Source organism: Anastrepha ludens, chromosome 2, assembly GCF_028408465.1.
Source record: "Anastrepha ludens isolate Willacy chromosome 2, idAnaLude1.1, whole genome shotgun sequence".
NCBI lineage: Eukaryota > Metazoa > Arthropoda > Insecta > Diptera > Tephritidae > Anastrepha > Anastrepha ludens.
The window spans coordinates 7,261,532-7,281,506 of record NC_071498.1 but is presented as its reverse complement, the minus strand read 5'-3'; the positions used below and the strand labels follow the sequence as shown (position 1 = coordinate 7,281,506).

Sequence of the window (19,975 nt, the reverse complement as noted above, 5' to 3'; positions counted from 1 at the left end):
AAAGACCATCAGTCAACAACTGTCCACTGCAAAGTGTGGGTGAAGAACCTTCAAGATCTATATCTTGATATTCTCAAATCGAAAGTTCTAAAGAATCAAAGTTGTTTCATGTTTTTTTTTAAACATAATCTAGGCGCGTGTTTTGAAATACCCTTTAAAAATGTTGGAATATACATATATCACATGCATTCGCTTTAGTTCATTTAGTTTATTTTAATATTTTTTTGTGAAAATACTCGTATAGTTTATTCTCCTACGAAAGTCATATAAAACCGAGTTTCGAACTTTGTACAAACTAAAAAAAAATATTTAATTAAATAAATTTCCACCAAAATTTCACACTTTTTATTAGATTTTTTAGAAATATTTAGGTCACAAAATTTGACAGGCCATTAAATTTTGATATATTAAGGTTTCAAGTGGCCCTCAAATGTAAAAAGAATTTGTGCTGACGATGTTCTCTGCTTTTTTCACATAAGGATTGTAGGAAAAAATTTTATATGGAGAAAATGAGGAAGTGCAAGAAACAAATTACTTTAAACTTGCACTTTCTTCTTCTTCAGGTCCGTCATCCCTCGTGGGGTATAAGGCAAACTTGCAACAAAATTCAATGGCTGTTGAACTATCAGGTCAGTCCATAAGTTTGTGCGTTTTTTAAAGGTGGTTTTAAAATTAATAAAGAAGATGTTTGAAGTATTTATTAATCAATGTTATAGTTCCCTTCGTTATTTACAATGTCTTCCCAACGTTTAGACAAATTTTTAATTCTCTGCTCAAAAACTTGTTTGTCCTTGGAGCCCCGGAGTCCCGGGAAAAGGTGATAATCACAAGGTGCAATATCCGGAGAGTATGGTGGATGCGGCATTAGCTCCCATCCGAGCTCGTTCAGCTTGTCTAATGTTTGCCTTGCGGTATGAGGTCTTGCGTTGTCGTGGTGAAACAAAACTTTGCGTAATTCACGTCTATTCACAAGGCCATCTCTAGGGGTCGGTTCTGGTGTTTTATCTTTATCTAACTATTGGCGTTTGCGATGAGGATTATTGTAAAGGACCCATTTTTCATCACTAGTAAGGATACGGGTAAAAAAACAGCTAAGAACACACATTCACTCTCTGCTGAAGGTTGGCGACGGAAAGTCTATGCGGAACCCATTTTCCCAGCTTTGAAATCTTTCCCAACTGAACCAGGTGCCTGTGAACTGTTCCATACGATGAATTTAACCTCTGAGCTATCATATCGACAGTCAAATTAGGCTCAGCTTCCATGAGTTCGAGCAAGGCATTGCACTTCAGGACGACCAGCGCGCGGGGTATCCTCCACGTCGCAGTTACCACTTCGGAATTTTGAAAACCACTTTTGCGTGGTCCTTACGCTCACGGTATCCTCTCCGTGAACAGTGTTTATTTCTGCAGCAGCAGTTGTTGCATTTTTACCACTTTTATAAAAAAATACAAAATATGCCTCTTATACGCGTCCGAAGATTCCATTTCATTTTTTAACAACACGTGCTTCTATCCGCGATTAAAATCACTTGTTGAATGCACAATATATCAAAGAAAATATAAATAGTTCCGTTATATTCCTCGAATAATTTCTTGTATGCAAAAATCGTACAAAAGTAAAATTATGGGTAAAATACGCACGAACTTATTGACTGACCGATACATCCTCAAAAATTATCTAAAGATTCTGATTCAGAAGTTTGAAGTTTTTATGAAAATTTCTTGAATTTTTTTTAAATCTGCACTAAGTTTGAAACCTGTGGATTTATATGGTTTTTTAAGAAAATGAACTGTGCTTTCATACAATATAAAAATTATTAAAATTAAATTAGGAACAAATGAACTGTCAAAATTGTCAATAAGTTTCTGGGCTACAGTTAGGTCCGGCCTGAAGCGATTGAAGCACTCCAGTTTTTGCTTTGATATGAAGTTGGGTGGAAAATCATTTTAAACGACCACTTTCGGTTTTTCGGCTTTTCCAGGTTTTTCCAAGTTCCTAGCTTTTTAGTTTATTTTAAAAACTTTATATCTTTATTTGAAAAAATGATATTTACTGAAATTTCAAAAGCACTAGAAGTTCTTTTTCGCGGCATAGAACCTCAATTATGCCTCAGCGTCATCGAAAATTTGGACCATCGGATAGAGGTGTGCCGACCTTGGCCGCGGCGGCCATTTGGCCAATATTTTATTCCATGCGTAATTGAGCCATACCAATATTATCATAATAAAGAGAAATGACAATAATTTCTTAAAACAATTGTATTTTATTCAAAATAAAAACCGGCCCTTGAAACCTAACCACCCTTTACATTAAAATAATATAAATTTTTTTTTTATTTTAATCATTTAACTAAGTTTTATCAGAAAACTTTTAAAATTTCTAAAGTTATCCAAAGCGCAAAAGGATGATTTGGAGCACTGAAATAGAATTATTTCCAAGCGAGCTTTTACTAACGTGTTTTATTTGAGAAATACGTATCTGTGTATGCACTCATATGTGTGTATGCATTTCGTGACGTGCCACGTAATAAAGCTGTTTGCGGTGAGCTTTTCATTGAGGAAAATTCTAGCTTTTGCCCATTCATTATTGCTTGACATTTGTTTTCTAAATTTTCCACTGCTCCGCAAATGCATAGTTTCTCTATCTCTATCTCTCTTTTTCCCTCTTTCTCTTATCCATACCCATGCTTGCTGCTCTCCTCCTCACTCACCTTTACTGCTTGTTTTTGTATCTATGTAAATACAAATGTATTTCTATTTTTGTTCTGGTTGTGAAGCAACAGTTTCCCACCGCCCTATCCTTCCATAAGAACACTCTCAATACGCGTAAATAGCTTCGAGCCCTTATGGGTTTCCGCCACAACACCCAATTTGTCATAGTAACGCTCATACACGCGCCTCGAACTTGAAAAGAGCAAAGTACTCCGACGACGATGATGAGGTTAACGCGAAAGCTGAAGAACACACCAAGGGCATGGATAAGAAAAAAATACAAGCCCTGACTGCTGAACGAAGCTGCTGAGTTATTTTGCGAACTTGAATCAGGAAGTCTGCTTGCTGCTAAACTGAGTGATTTGTTATAATTGGTTTCATTTATTTTCGGTGAACAAACTATGTGCGATGATCCCATAAAGGTGGAAGAATTCCAGTGAAAATTAACGGCTTGAACTAACTGAGCGACACGTCTAATGGATAATGATTAAATTCATACAAAAATAATTGTTTTCCACACTAAAATCGCTTCGCATAGACACAATGAAATCTCGTTGGTATGAAACACCAGTCTGGTACGTCCTCAGAGATTAGCAAATAAAAACGATTTGTCGGTTTAAATCCCATTCAAACATGCATTTATCTTTCTTTAAAATATAAAATGACTTACAGTGTGCCACTTAAGTTTTCGCAAGAGGTTTTTTGTTTTTTTTTCACATTCATTAAAAATTAGCAAATAATAAACTTAGCGCAAAGTATTGTGTTTTGTTTTTATTGGATTTTAAATTTCATTTTACGAAGTTCGAAATCTTTTTCTTATGGTAAAAATATCCAACTCAGTCTGAAAAAAAAATTATCAAAAATCAATGAAAAGTATTAGGCGCCTCAAACCTGCATTAAAATATCATGAGCGACAAAACAGCATACCCAAATATATTTTTAAATCTCTGAATAAATTTTTTGTTTTGAAATTTTTAAAATTTTATTAAATTTCCCATAAAGTTTGAAACTTTGATTAAAAGGATGTTGATTATAGAACTAATTTTTATAAGAAAAACATATTTAAAATTAAATAAAAAAATGTATTGCTTAAATTAAACAATATATGGTACATGGTGAAGTCCACAATTAAAAAGACTGAGCTAAAACAGAAACGACAGGAGCTTTGTTCTGATAACTTCAAGTTTATTTATTCAAGTTAGTCTCCTTTGGCCTCGATACACTGTTTTGCGCGATCTAAAAGCTTTTCGAAAGAGTGTTTCAGGTCATTGACCGGAATGTCCTTCAGGATGTCGGTAAAAGCCTTTTGGATGGCCTCTACAGACCCAAAACGTTTTCCTTTCATGGCCAAATACAATTTTCTGAATAGGTAGAAGTCACAAGAAGCCATATCAGGTGAGTGATTGAAGGGTAAAATGCGATTTATAGTCAAAAAATCAGTCACAAGAGTGGATCGATGAGATCGTGCAGGATCATGCAATAAGCGCCAGCTTCCTCCTTTGCAGTATTCGGGGCGAATTCGACGAATGCGATGCAACAAACGCTTCAAAACGTCAAGATAGAAAATTTCATTGACGGTTTGGCCGGTTGCCACGAGCTCCTTGTGGGCAATTCCCCTGGAAGCGTAAAAACAAATGAGCATCGACTTGATTTTTGACTTATCCAAACTCGATTTTTTGGATGCTGGCTCGTCTGAGGCTTTCCATTCGGTACTTTGACGCTTAGTTTCAGATTCATGTTGGAAATACCACGCTTCATCCCCAGTTATAATGCTGTAAAGGAAATTCTCGTCTTCTCTCGCCTCTTTAATGAGGTCTTTCGAATGTTGAATTCTGAGCAATTTTTGGTTCTCAGTTAACTTGGGCGGAATGAAACGTTCACAGACCTTTCGTAAGGCCAAATGATTTGTTAAAATGCAATAAATCGATATTTTGGAGATACTCAACTCCGATTCTATGAATTCCAACGATGATTTCGGTTAATTTTTTATACATATACGAACACTTTCGATGGAGTCTACTGTGATTACTGATTTTGGGCGGCCCGTATGTTCATTGTCATTAATGACCTCACAACCATCTCTGAAACGTGTAAGCCATTCATGAACTCTGGCACGGGATATACAATCATCGCCATAAACTTTTCTCATCAATTCAAATGTTTCGGTAAACATTTTACCGATTTTAAAACCCAACTTGATATTAGCTCTTTGATCGATACTCATTTTTGTACCGATGACACAAACATAATGACACTTTAGAAGCAATAACTTCGCTTTCACTGAACCGAATGTCACCAAGATCGCGCTATCAAAAACATTTTTATGACAGCAGTCTTGTTTCCTTTGGACTTCACCTTGTATTACACATCAATTCTTCTTTAGCTATCCTAATACAAAACGAGACTTGGCAATGATATTGAAGGTAAGTACCTTGGGTAATGCCTTAATATCTTGCAGGATTACTGAAATCATTTCTCTGCAACGCAAAAATCAACAAAATCTTTGCTCAGTGGAAGAAGTAGGGCATTTGCCCAAAAATGGGTAGTAGTAGATTTTAACCCTCTAACTCCTACTTAAAAGGGCATTTTTGACTCGTTCTTTAAGAGCTATAGTGAAAGTTCGTTGAAAAAGGTAATTAGAGGGTTAAAATAAAAAAAACACGGAATGAAAAGTATAAGCAGGCAGTTTTGCGGAAGCTCACCGAAGAGGAAAACCTCGCACCGGTGATGATAAGTGTGAAAGAAAACTTAGTTGAAGCAAATGTTTATACTGTTAGCAGGGATATCCTAAAAGAATTGGATGATGGAAACTAACACATACAATTTTTTTTAACATCCAAATGGAAATACTTTCAATTTTGTTGCTCAGTAAAGGGTAGTTAAGCTTTAAGGGCCGATGTTGATTTTGAATAAAATACAATTTTTTTATGAAATTATTGTCATTTCTCTTTATTAAGATAATATTGGTATGGCTCAATTACGTATGGAATAAAATATCGGCCAAGTGGTCGCCGCGGCCTTGGCGGCACACCTCCATCCGATGGTCCAAATTTTCGATGACGCTGAGGCATAATTGAGGTTCTATGCCATTAATGTGCGAAATTATTTAATCCTTTAGCTCTTAAACTGTTGCTGGCTTATCGACGTACAGCTTTTCTTTCGGCCATCAAATTTTTCGCGCAAACTAGCTATTGTTTCGTTAACTGTGTGACAAATGGCACCGTTCTGTTGAAACCACATATCGTCCACATCCACATCTTCCAATTCTGGCCATAAAAAGTTCGTTATCATCTCACGATAGCAAACACTGTTCACAGTAACTGCCTGACCGGCCTCATTTTGGATAAAATACGGCCCAATGATGCCGCCGGTCCATAAACCGTACCAAACAGTCGCTCTTTGTGGGTGCATTGGTTTTCCGGCAATCACTCTTGGATTATCAATCATTCGCCCAAAAGCGGCAATTCTGCTTATTGACCAGTCCACTGAGGTGAAAATGTGCCCCATCACTGAAGATGATTTTCTTCGAAAATTGGTCATTCACTGTTGCCATTTCCGGCCACCATTCTGACCATTGACGACGCTTGAAATGGTCAAGAGGCTTTAGTTCTTGAGTCAATTGCACCTTGTAAGCGTGTAAATGCAAGTCTTTATGCATAATTGTTGGGCACGACGACGAGTTGAGGTGGACGGCTCTACAACCACACTATCGCGAACAGCAGCAATATTTTCTGCAGTACAAGCTGTACGAGCATGCATTGGTGTTTTTACATCTCCTACAGACCCGGTTTGCTCAAACTTTTGCCCAATTTTTCCGATTGTACCCACATTTGGACGATCAAATTGACCGAAAAAATCACGAAGTGCCCGATATGCATTTTGATTTGAACGCCCGTTTTCATAATAATTTCGAAAGAAATAAGGACGTATGATGCCGCCAGTACTCTATGAACTCTCTACAATTTGGAAGCGTTAAACGATTTCTGGCGTCAACGATACATGCAGACTTGCCAAGCCTTACGGAACACAAATATCAATAAACTTTGCCATTCTCAGCTTTCAACTTATTACTATCGATAGTTCTCATTCAGCTAAAAAAAAACACCCGATACAAGATGACCATCCGTAAAGTGGGAGCACTTAGTTTGACGGATGACGAGCGCGAAATACGTGATTGCATTCAGGACGAAAAAGTCAAAATGATTCCCTTGCAGTTCTATACTTGCAAAAGTTTTCATTTGACAATTCATTCTTTGTTTACTAGCCATTTACTATCGCGTGTCACAGTATTTTCTACAAAGGAAAAAATCAAGTATCCTGCAGTGGTGGGATTTTTATTTCTATAAGATTTAAGAGCAAAGCAAATTTATGAGCGAATGTTTAAAGTGTATAAGGGCTTTTCGCTATCAATTAGTACAATAAAAAGATGAGCTGCTGAATTTAAACGTTGTCATACAAGCCTTGTAGACGATCCTCGTCAAGGACTTGCAAAACTGCAACACCACCAGAAAGCGTGGAAAAAATACAGGATGTAATATTGGAAATTCATCGAGAGACTGAAAGATACTTAATAGAAACCCTGGGCATTTTATTGAGCAGCGTAAACAGTATTTTGAGTGAAGTATTGGGTTTCAGAAAGCTGTGTGCGCAATGGGTGCGGCATTCGTTAAGAATGGAACAAAAACACATTCTAATGCGACTTTTCCAGCAACAGTCAGAGCATTTTTTAATCACAACGGATGAGGCTTGTATCTATCACCTGGATCCTAAATCAAAACGAGAGGCTAAGGAGTGGTATGAACCAGGTTCTTTTGCTCCGAAATGAGTTCGTGTCCAGAAATCGCCCTCGAACGTGTTAGCATCAGTTTTTTGGGATGCCAAACGAATTTTGTTTATGGATTACTTGCAAACTGGTAAAACAAAAAATTCTGAATATTACTGTCAGTTCAGGGAAGGAACTCATAAATTTGAATCTCATTGACGTACCTGCTTTGACCTTAAGTTGCGAACTAAAAACGCGTGATCGACTATTGTGTATTTAATCATATGGTTTTACGTCAAAAACAAAATCAAAGTCGCGTCAAATTAATATTTAAAAAATATAATATCTTGCAACCAAAGAATTCCGTACACATATTCAATTATTTATTACCATTTTGAATACATACAAATCCGTACATACATGTTTCATGCCGTCAAATCCGTCTCGCATCTGTGCGTAAGCAACATACATACATATGTACAGTCGTACTTGGGGGCACGCGCTCTCACTGTTACTGTTATCCAAATGTTTAATCCACATGCATCCATATATGCAAATTTACGTCATTATTATCGTGTGGTTGATAGGCAGCCTAACGCACACTTTTGCAATACCAACTTTACACACCCACATGCGCATGTACGCATATGTATGGGTGTACCTGCTTACTCGTTTGTAAATAAAAACATTTACGTTTTACGGCGGCACAAGTAGGCATGTGGCTTGGTCAGGCTTGGTGCTCCCAATTCGGTCAAAATCACCTAAGCGGTGCTTAGTATACAAGGAAAAAGCCAGCGCGCCTCGAGAAATACACCCAAAGGGGTTTTCAAGCTCGAGTCCTGGTGGTATTATTGGTCCATTTTTCTTCGCAAATGCGGCTAGAAATTGTTGATGGAATGGATATTGACGAGCTGTTGTATCTAAGGGGCGTTGTATTTGATTACTGTATTTCCTTTTAGCTCATAAATTCAACTAAAAACGGACAGTGGCACCTGAAATCTTAATGAATTCCTATTTAATTTAAATTTATGAAAGACATTCGAACTTGTAAGACCCTGTATATGTTATATTGTGTTATTACATTTCTTTCCAGCCTACAAATAGAATTATAAAATGCCAGTTATAGCACTTGAATATGATTGAAATCCCATTTACTCGAACTTTAAAGACCCTGTACATGTCTTATTTGCTTACTGTATTTCCTTTTAGCTCATAAATTCAACTAAAAATGGACATTGGCACCTTCTTAATGAATTCTCATTTAATTTAAATTTATGAGAGACACTCGAACTTGACAGACCCTGTATATGTTATATTGTGTTATTACATTTCTTTACAGCCTACAAATAGAATTATAAAATGACAGTTATAGCATTTGAATATGATTGAATGCCCATTTACTCGATCTTGAAAGACCTTGCACATGTTTTATTCGCTTACTGTATTTCCTTTTAGCTCATAAACTTGAAATTTTAATGAATTTACATTTGATTTAAATCCGAAAAAGAACATCGACCTTGAAGTAGCCTGTGCATGTTATATTTTGTCCTCATATTTGCTTCTAGCTCACAAATAGAATTATAAGTGGGCAGTGCCACTTGAAATTTTGATGAGTTTCCATACAGTTTTAATATAAAAAAAATTAACTTTAGCTTGGAAGACCCTATATAATTATAAATGGACAGTGGACACTTGAAATTTTAATGAGTTTCATACAGTTTTAATAAAAAAAAATTAACTTTATCTTGGAAGACCCTATGCGTGCTATGGGTTTGGTTATTATGTGCACTTTTAACTCACAGATGGAATTATAAATAGACAGCGTCATATGAAATTTTAATGAATTATCATTTACTTTCAATTTAAAAGAGAATCTCGAACTTGAGAGGCTCTGTGAGCGCTATATTAGTTATTATTCCTTCTAAAACACAAATAGAATTATGAATGGACAGTGATGCTTGAAATTTTAATGATCGAACCAAATAAAAGGAAGTTTATCAAAACACTAACAATAATATTTATTTATAATTTTTAGGGTCCTTTGACTCTTGTTTGCAGAGCTAAATATGCGAGCTTACCAGTTGTTTATTAACTACTCGCCTATAGATGTTGTAGGCGCGGGTGGCCTGCGTGAGCGGTTATAGCACCACCTAAGGCAGTCTACCACTCACCCACAACAACCTCCGCTTACCCTATCGGCAATATTATCATGACGGTAATAGTGAATATCATAAACGGCACAGTCAGCGCGCGCGTTATTAAAGTTCTAACGGCAGCAATAACGGCGCCGACTGCAGCAGCTCCTTACCGATGCCGTTATTATCATGTCGTTTCCACGCACTTGTTGACGCGTTTTATTCTATCACCGACATTTTCCTTTTAGCTTTCGTTGGAATTTGTATTGCTGACGCTATTATCGTCATTAGACATTTGCTCCAGCGCATTGCGTCGTCGCGGCGACAGCGCTTCGGTTGCGCCTTGCATACAGTACTCACGTAAAACGTCTCGCCGTACCACCACCCCCTCTCTCACATATTCTGCGCCCACTTACAGCTCGGTTTTCGTGTGTTTTCCTGTGCTTTCACCTTTGTTGTTTGCCACTACTGGCTCAGCGCTGATCCCACCCACACGCTTGTAACGAATACATGCCATGCATACACCTACATTTGTACGTCCATCCGTGCAGCTTTTCCGCGCGCTTTTCTTTTCTTAGCTTTTCCTACGTTCGTTCTTGCTTTGCTTGCTAGCTCTCCTTCTCTTTTGCCAACCACTCGCTGGCTACTCGTTTGTTTTGTGTGAAAAGCACATTCCTGCGCTTTTCTACGTTTTTATTTTCGTTTTCACCTTCGCCATTACACATATGAACGTTTCGCTTTCGTTTGGGTTTCCTACGTCTGTTTGCCAACCATTTCGCACTGTCCCATGCTCGGAGCGTTGATTTCCACTGCCCAGCCTCGGCAGTGGCCCCCACGCGTATTTCAACCGCTCGCCTGCTTGCTTGCTCGCGCTATCTATTGCTAGCTGCTGGCTGCCTGTTGCGTCGTTGGCGTTGTTGGCGTCGACACAGCCACCGGCGACGCTGACGCTGCTGTTGCCATTTTCATTCTGCTCACTTTCCGTATCAACGGTGGTTTTCCAATTTCACTTTTACCGGCTGGGCGATAGTAGCGACTTGGTGGCTCGACGGCTCGACTGCGCGCCTCTCCCGGCAGTGTGTCTAGTGTTTTAAGAACTTTCGGTATTTATTTCGTTCTGTGCCGCGTCAGCGGAAGTCACTGCGCTCGAACACCAAAGTCGTGTAAAACTTATACAAAACATTTTACGGCAAAATAAAAATCGCTTATAATCGCAGTGGGCTTTAGTGGTCGAGCTTCAATTCGAAAATATGTTAAACAATTAAAACATTCAGTGCAATATTTAGGGCACTTCATATGTAGCTAAAAAAAAGTTGTCTTTTCTTAAATTAAGATTTTAGCCGTGAGAAATTTTCCATGACCGAATGCAACGAAAACGTAAAAAAGTGCCCAACCGGCCGTCGGCTATAAAGTGTGAATTATTAGCACTCATTTGCCGCCGGAAAATCTCAAAATGGGAGAATTAAGATAGAAATATTCAAATTTTATGTGAATTAAATACATTTTTAATAGCCAATTTTTTGAACATAGAACATAACTGAAGGAAGAGTTTTGCATTTTAAAGCGATATGTAAAAAAATTAAAAAAAAAGGAAAATCATAAATAAAATCAATTTGATGTGTTATTGTTGTGTCAAAGTGTCTTTGTGCATATTTCGTAGTCTCCTAAACTTCTATGAGCAAAATATGTTCCGAAAATATATTCGGGAAAATATTTAATTGTAATTTGATAAAAAATTATACACATATTAAAAAGAAGTATAAAAATTATGACCCTGTACTAAAATCGTATAGCAAATCCACTCTTAAAAGACAAATACAGTGATTCTATACTCGCAAGCGAAGACAAATTGGTAGGTACTTGTGATCTTAAAAACTATGTAATTTTCAAATGAACTCGTGGCGCGCGAGAACTGCTTGTTTGAGTAAAATGTTTTTATTATTATATTTGCACGTTTATATGTATTAAGTGAAATAAAAAGTTCTGAGCATTTTCTGCTAGATGCCTTTTATCATCCTCGTTCACGTGACGGTCCAGGTTGAACCTTGACCTTCCTCAATAACTTTGATGCGTGTAGATGTTTCTTGAAGGAATAGGACCAGATCAGTTTGCGCTTTATGCTTCAAAAATAGTTATTTTACAGTTTTACAAAGCGTTACAAAATGTAGGTAAAAAAAAAGTTGGTAGGCCTTCAGCAAAACTAGACGTTAGATATAAAGTCAGAACAAGCGCTTAGCACTGGTTACAAGGAGAGATGTGTGGCAGCAAGTGGAAAATGCTTAAACTTTTCCTTCACCTTATTGATTGGCGCAATAACCGCTTAAGCGATTTTTGTCGATCTTAACAAAGCGTGCCAGTCGTTTCTTTCTTTCAATTGGACACACCAAGTGGAAACAAGTCCTTCTCTTCATCTGCTACCACCTGCTAGTACCGCATGGAATACTTTCAAAACCGGAGCGTTCGCATCAATTCGGACGCATGAGCTATGTCTATGTAGCTTTAATACTCATGCAGCTCATTGTTCTATCGCCTGCGATTACCAGCATCGCCATTGTGCAAAATTCCAAAAATCTTCCGCCGAATCTTTCGCTCAAACACTCCAAGCGACGCCTCATTCGATGATGTTATCGTTCAAGCTTCTGCGCCTTACAATAGGACGGGTATGCTGAGAGACCTATAAGGAGTTAGTTTCGTCGTGAGAGGACTTTACTACTCAATTGCCTACTTAGTTCAAAGTAGCCCTCTTTGGCAAGAGAGATTCTCCTTTGGATTTCAAGGCGAACATTAACATTTTTTCCTTTACTTAAAAACAAACACTTAATAGCTGTCCCTAGCGTTTCCCTAATTTTGTAAGTCATTGAAATTGTAAGTTTACAAAGAGTCTCGCGGATTCAATATAGTTTTCGACCTAAATATAAAAATGCTGAGGTCTTCATAAGTCTTGTGATGCTTGGTGGTGGTAGAGGTGTTGCTTGAGTGACACATACCCAGATAGCACCCAGGGAACCATTTTGATAATCCACTTCTTTATTTAAGTCGACACATCTTGATTTGACTATGAATTTGCTTAAGTCGTATATTTTCTTTTCTGAATTTTTTTTTTAAAGCTGATCACCGAGGATTCCCCCCACATGCATATCGTAGAGCACCCTGACTTGGGTAGATAGTGAAAGACGGCTTCTTCAGATTACTTTTGATTGCAGCTTCTGCATCTATCGTTGTACGGACTCCCCATCTTCCTAACTAAGTCTTCCAAAGACCAGAGGCCGGTTATTGTTAACGTAATTCTGAATATGTCTGCTCGCAGCTTTCTTAACAACTCGGCAGTTCAGGATTTGTTGAAATTGGGTCACGCTTGTTTAGCTATTTGTCAACGATCCGCTGCTCGAACCGCGAGAAGATCTCACTTTTGCGCACACCTTGGGGACAACCTATTTCTACCGCTTTGGATTCGTTATGGAATGGTCCCTGTCTTGCCAGCTTTCTCATGTTCCTATGAACAGGTACCCAGATGAGAGTGATGCCTATTTTGCGCGCTAAATAGATTATAGGTGGCTTTAAAGCTAAGATGGCTGCTTGACTATCTGAAAAGAATACATACTTCCGATAGTTGTTGTGGATGGTTTCTAATTATCCTGCGAGCTTCCCTTACCCTGAGAACTTCGGCTTGAAAAATATTATTCCAATACCCCAAGTGAAAATACTTGGATGTCTCGAGATCTTCCGAATATACCTTGCAATCCATCTTGGATCGGTCAGTGTAAAGAGCAGTTGTACCGGCTTACTTATTACCTACTGTGGCTAGGAGGAAAAGAGGACTCAAGCATTGAAACTACATCATGTAAGGGTCAATTCATTTCAAATCGGAGAGGTCGACTTGATCAAAAATTTGTTTTGCAATAATACTTTTCGGATTTTTTTGCACAATTTTGAAAGGCTTTTTTGTTCTCACTGGAGCTTTGAAAAATTTGAAACCTTTTACGTTTAAACTCTTCTACCAACTGATGTGTATTTTTTTGGAAAAAACGTTTTTATATAAATTAAAATTTTGTTATCAATACTCACGTCAATAGGTTCTCATATTCTTATCCAATTATACAAGTTTTATAAATTAATATAATAAAAAATGACGTATGGATTTTATAGTGCGCCGCTGATAGTCTCCAATACTTTCGTTATGAAATAGAAGGATGTTTGAAAGGGTGCGATAATGTCATGTGCATTACCGTCTTGGCTGCGTATGATAGGGGTCCTGAGTCGTTAACTCAAGCGTCTGTAATTTTCGTCCGTACATCTAAGTCGACCTCCTCTTGAACACTGTTTAATGTTGAATTCAGCACCTGTCGGAAAGCTCGATTGTGATCAGATTCGGCCCAGGGCGTCGATATTATTTGGCTCTAGCTGCCGCTACTGAAACAGCTCTATTGCTCACCTTTTTTCATCCTGCTGGCGTAGGGTACGCAACACTTGCTTGGCCAACTTGAATGTAAGATCCCAGCAATCTTTGCAATCGCGTATACTGCCACTTAAATTTGTCTCACTTGGCTATCTACTCGCAAAGCGTTCACCCTATAAACCTTCCTGACCTCTTATAGGTGTTATTTTGGGACCTGAGGCCAAATGGGAACGGCCTTTAACAGGATGGGATCTGTCATGATAGCCTCCTCCTTGCGTTGCGTTGAGCACCTGCATTTTCGGCAGCAACTGTGTTAGAGCATTTGTAACTACGGCGCCTTTCGTGCTGACTTTCACCGCGTGCTCTCTGAAGGTCATGCACGAGTAAATCATAATCCCTAGGTATTACTGTATAGCCGGCTTAGACTGTATAAGTATGTTGAGGCTTCCGTGGTTTACCATCAAACTCTCCACTGGCCACTATGTAGTAAAACGCTAATTGTGGCTTATTACTGCTGTATCTTTTTAATTAAATTTGTTTATTTTATAATTAATTTATAATAAATTTTTATTTGTTATTTAATTTTATATTAAATTAATAAATTTTATGAAAATATTTGAAGTGAAATAGGCTGTTTTCATTGACCTTTTTAAATGAAAAAGAGTAAATTTGATTTGAATATCGGCATAAGAGCAGTTCTGTTAGCGTTTAGACATAACATTAGCATTACAGGCATCAATGCCTGGGAGTCTACTCTTTAATGCTATGCAAATGGTTACTGAAATGCAAAAGGAAATTTAGTATTTTTTATGACCAATATCATATTTAATGTATACATTTTGTAGAAATAGAGTTTGAAAGAAACTTAACAACATTGTCAACATTTTGTTCGAATACGGACAATTGTATTACAGATGGTTTTGTAATTTTTCTAATTCTTCAATTTCCCTTCGTATCGCGATTACTATACGCATTTCATTACAGAGTGAGTAGACCCCCAGAAGCGATTACTGCAGAAGTCACACGGATTATTATGAACAAGAGACATATATAGAAACATTTCTGTTAAGACGTATAGCTCTAAGACGAAAGCTTAAGGATTCTAATATAAAACTTTTTTTCTCACGATGGCTTCCTTAATATACAATATTCAATTTTATCATCGATGTTAACATGTTTAGCTGATCCCACATCGACAACTCTCATGGTTCGTGTCCTATTCGTATCTTAGCTATGTTCGGCTGTCTTATGTACGCTCTTGTTTTAACATATCAGTTTGAAAATTACACTGAGCAAATCTGTTCGTTCTGTTCTGTAAACTACGAAATGGCAGTAACTGTTAGCACGTCTATGTTAAAATATTCAGCAGCGCTGTGGTGTACGACTATTAACAGTGGAAGTTCGCGGTATCAACCTTACATTTCTGTTTTAATATCGCTTGTTTAACATAATCTGTGAATGATGCAGATGGGGTGGGAGGTCTATAGAATCAAAACAGCATTAGTTGATTTGAGTTTTTCACTTCCCTCTCAATCAAAACTGTAAAACTGATATTTTCATATTGAAAACACCAACAAAATTTCCCGGAAATATCATTAAAAATAACATAGTTTAATTTATTGTCATTTTTGTCCTCATGAATTTTTAAATAAATGTCTCCTAAGGCGTAAAATATAATCGAATGTAAATTATTGCCATTTACAATTTTTCTACTCATGAATATATTTAAAGTTTCTTCACGTGAGTCTTATTGCTAAGGTACATTTTTGAGCAAGCGCTAAAAATGTATATCTACGTTTAATTAATTCAAATTAGATTCCTTTATTTGATGCCCCGAAAAATTCTTAAAATAACCTCTAACCTCCCTCTTTATTTTCAGCAATTGAAATCACTTTTTCGAAGTAACATTCAGTGCTGCAACCAGTTACGTCCTCTCAAAGACTGATTTTGTGATTTAGTGTAAAAACAAACGAAAATAAAAAAAAAACAAAATTTGTAAGAAAAAAATTATTGAAACAGAACGTGAGTGAGTCAATTAAATAAAATATATAACTGCAATTATATCTCAAACATGAAAATTTCATATGCCTTGTGTCAGTGAAACCCTCAAATGGAGTGCAAACCAGCGATCACTTTAGTCGTTTTATTTTCAGTTCTATTTCCGTTTTATTTGTGTTTTCCTTCTTATTGTATTTTCTTGTCGCGCTCGTTTGTATTTTATTTTACGCGTAAAAATGTTGTTAGCAATGCGTCGTGAGAGTGAACACCACCACGCCGCAGCCACAGCAACAGTACCTCCAACAGCCGCAACCGCTGCCGTCACTGCCGTCCCCTCGGCGTCAGCATCAGCACCAGCCAGTAGTGCATTGGCCACCACAAATGGTCTAGTAGTGCCCAGTGTTAGTTCAGCACTTCAGCTGTCACCCAGCCTGAGTATCGCCGCAAACGCAACGTCTTGTACATCACAACACCATCATCTGCAACAACAGCAACAGCAACAGCTAGAGCTTCAACAACACGCACAACAATTGCAACAGCAACACCAACAACAACAAGTAGACTCGTTAAATACACCCACGACACCGTTGCTAAACTTAGGACGTAGTCCTTTGCAATTCCCGCCGCCACCACCGCCACCGATTTCGGTGCAGACTGGCCCACAATTCGGCTTCTATACACCTAATACGGGTGCGGCCACTTACTTGCATCCGCATTATCCGCACCCGTCAACGGTACCAACGTCCGCCGGCACTTCATTGGTGTCTGTCAACTCCGGAAGCGCATCTTTGGCGAATGGCTCGCAGCGATCCAGCTCAACTCAGTCGACGGAATTAGACGAATACGTTGACATTTTACAAGTACAGCAATTGTTGTTGGACTCATCAGCGTCAGCTAGTCAACAAGCATTAGCAGCAACAGCTATTGGCAGCAACACAAACAACACAACTGCCACGCCGAGTCCACAACAGAGTTTGCCAAAACCACGACCACGTTTGAATTTGCAAAAGGCCTCAGAATACGCTGCTCAAGTGCAAGGTGAGTTGTATTTTGTGATTTAGTATTTTATTTTTGCTCTCCTCTATTCTACATTGAATTGGTGATATTGCAGTTCTGCAACTTCGACTATTGATAAATTGCAACTATAGATTCTTTACTTAATTTCGCGAAAGTTTAGTGGCTGAAAGTGGTGAAAAAAGCCGATTTATTTAGGCAAAAAATGTCAATATAAATACAGGGCATTCCAAGATCGCGTTTCTTTCAGCAGTGTTTGATTTTGACAGCAGTCACAGGTCGATGACGTCTCTTTCGACAGTTGTTAGATAGAGAATCTACAGTTTACGAAAATTAATTATTAAGTTCTATAACTTACGAGAACGGCGCAAAAATAAATCACTTCCACTATAAAAATGGTGGATCGGTGAAAATATAATTTCTAGAATTGTGCATATTTTCGGTACGTCGGTACGGCCAAATAGAGCTCGGAATTAAACAATTTTGTTTGAAAAATGTTAGTTGTTTTTGTTGTAGCAACATAAACGTTCACTATACATGTACGATTGTTCGTTCCGGTAACATATGACCGACTATGAAAACAGAAAATTTTAGTCGACTGGCTCGGTGCAAGTCAGCCGCTCTGGCCGTTCCGTTGACCTTCCGATCTGATAGTGTAAGTTTTCTTCAAAAACTCAGCACGAAATGCGTCTGCAATCAACGGATCGCATAAACGCGATATTTGTTTGGTTTAAGTGGTGATTCTTCCAGAATCCAACTAGCGCTTCCGCACCATTTTGTTGCCACATCCTCGATCGCTATATTTGACAAAACCTTTTTTTTTTGTTATTATTTTTTATTGCATGGATATTATATTAACAAGATATGGTTTCCACAAAATGATGCCACATGCTACATAGGCAACGTAAAAACATTTTGATTGCAAATAAATTTCCGGCAAGATAATTTCGTCGTTGGTTTATCTTAATTCTCCGAAAACTTCTGGTAAAAAATGGTTGTGTACCACGCTTTAAGTTTCTGTTGGGTTCCCAACTGCGACATGTCTCGATTTTCCGAAAAACTTTCCGACCGTTAGCTTGAGACGCTTTTTCTGCGACCAACTTTTGTTGGATTAAGCTCGTCTTGGGACATCCATGCAGTCGATTGCTATTTTATTTCCAGTTTATATGACCAAATCCAAGATTCGTCACCTGTTACGATGTTACGGGCGCAGATTTTCTTCAACATTTCTTTACACCATTCGACGCGAGCCCTGCAATATTGAATGTAGGCTAGTGACACTAATGCTCAAAGACCCCTCTACCTTTCGATATGTCGCATGATGATCTTGCGTTATCAATTGTTGCACCACGTCGAAGGTTTCTGGCACCACAACCATCTGTGGACGGCCTTCATGAAACTCAGCCTCAACGGGCCGACGGCCACGTTGAAACTCTTTGTACCAGCATTTCACCGTGGCTAAGTGTGATGCTTCAAAGCCGAACGTGGAAGTTGTTCAAGGCACTCCTGTCTCGGTAATCCATGTGGAAAATCGCAATAAGTTAACGCACGAAACTTTTGACGCATTATTTTAAAAAACAGCAAACTTTTCGATGGAAGTATCGAATTACAGCTCATCACGCGTAGTGTTGCGCGCTGTTAAAATAGAACTCTCGTGTAACAACTGTTACAAGTTCTAGAAAATATGGCAATTGCCTAAAATTCTATGCAGAAAGTAGTTGAAGACATTTGTAAGTCTGATAAAAATAAGTTATTAGGGATGTTGAATGAAAATATTGTTTTGCTCAAACTTTGGTCTAATCGCAGGTACATATAAAGGATTTTCCAATAACAGAAGTTACAGGTGAAATGATTGCGCTATCGAGAGATGATTAACGATATTTTATGGTCGGAATTGGACGGACAACGGGCAATTGATCTGGACAACGTTTATTTTCAACAAGAGGGAGCTACGTGCCATACAAGCACCAAAACCGTTGATCTTTTACGGGAAAAGTTTCCGGACCGTGTTATCTCTTGAAGAGGTGATCACAATTGGCCACCGAAATCTTGTGATTTAACACCTTGTGACTTTTTTCTTTGTGGCCACGTGAAAGAGAAGTTCTACATCAACAGCCCAGGGTCGATTCAAGACCTCAAAGATGAAATTTGTGAGGCTATCGAGGACATAGGGCAGCCACATTGCAATTCGGTTATGGAAAATTTCAAGAAAAGTATATTTTCCTGTAAACGTGGTCGTGGTGGTCATTTGCCTGATGTTATTTTCCACTATTAACGGCATACCTTCCTCTTTATAATGAAATAAACATCAAAAAATTGAATTTTTCTTTGAATATCAAAACCCCTTTATTTCTCAAACCTATTCGAATACATAGGAAGGACTATTCCACCTGTTTTTAAGTACAATATTGCACACATATAACATTTCATGTTGATCTGAATATTTTCCTTAACTTATTACAGCGGAGTCTCCATCTTCCCGTCGCATGCTCCTCGATTATCCCAGTCCATATTTGTACGGCAATCATTACCATTCGTCGCCCAGTGAGGACCTCGTTGCCCTCTGGTTCGGCAGCAATGGCTCAGGTGAGTGCAAGAAAACAATTTTTTTATTTTATTTTCATTTTAATTGGCACTGCCGGCAATAGTTTCTGCTGCATTAGTAATAGAAAGAGACACGCGTCGGCCCATTGCAAAACTGATTAAAATAATAAACTGATAGATGGATATGGAAATGCATGTCTACGACAAGAGCGCCGTCTAGACGCCAATCAAGTGAGCGTTCTGACAAACGTACCTACATACATATTTACATGTGCATACACACATGCGCATGCATGCACTTACATGCACTATTTACTTATGTAAAAAACTAAATAAATAAGTCAATTAAGATTTGAGGCTGGCGAGTGGGGAAGCTGCGATAAAAAATGTCACCAAATATGAAATAAATTTC

The 19,975-nt window shown here is 38.0% G+C and overlaps 1 protein-coding gene across 1 annotated transcript in view; it reads left to right on the top strand.

Annotated features, from left to right (window-relative positions):
* Positions 1–11,338: 11,338 nt before the first annotated feature.
* Positions 11,339–19,975, top strand: part of LOC128868185 (ataxin-1-like) — a 61,841-nt gene continuing 53,204 nt past the window's right edge. Inside the window, exons 1-3 of the mRNA XM_054110000.1 lie at positions 11,339–11,463; positions 15,887–17,043; positions 19,483–19,611. Coding sequence (XP_053965975.1) covers positions 16,242–17,043; positions 19,483–19,611 — 931 coding nt within the window. The 5' untranslated portion in view covers positions 11,339–11,463; positions 15,887–16,241. The remainder of the gene's footprint in view (positions 11,464–15,886; positions 17,044–19,482; positions 19,612–19,975) is intronic.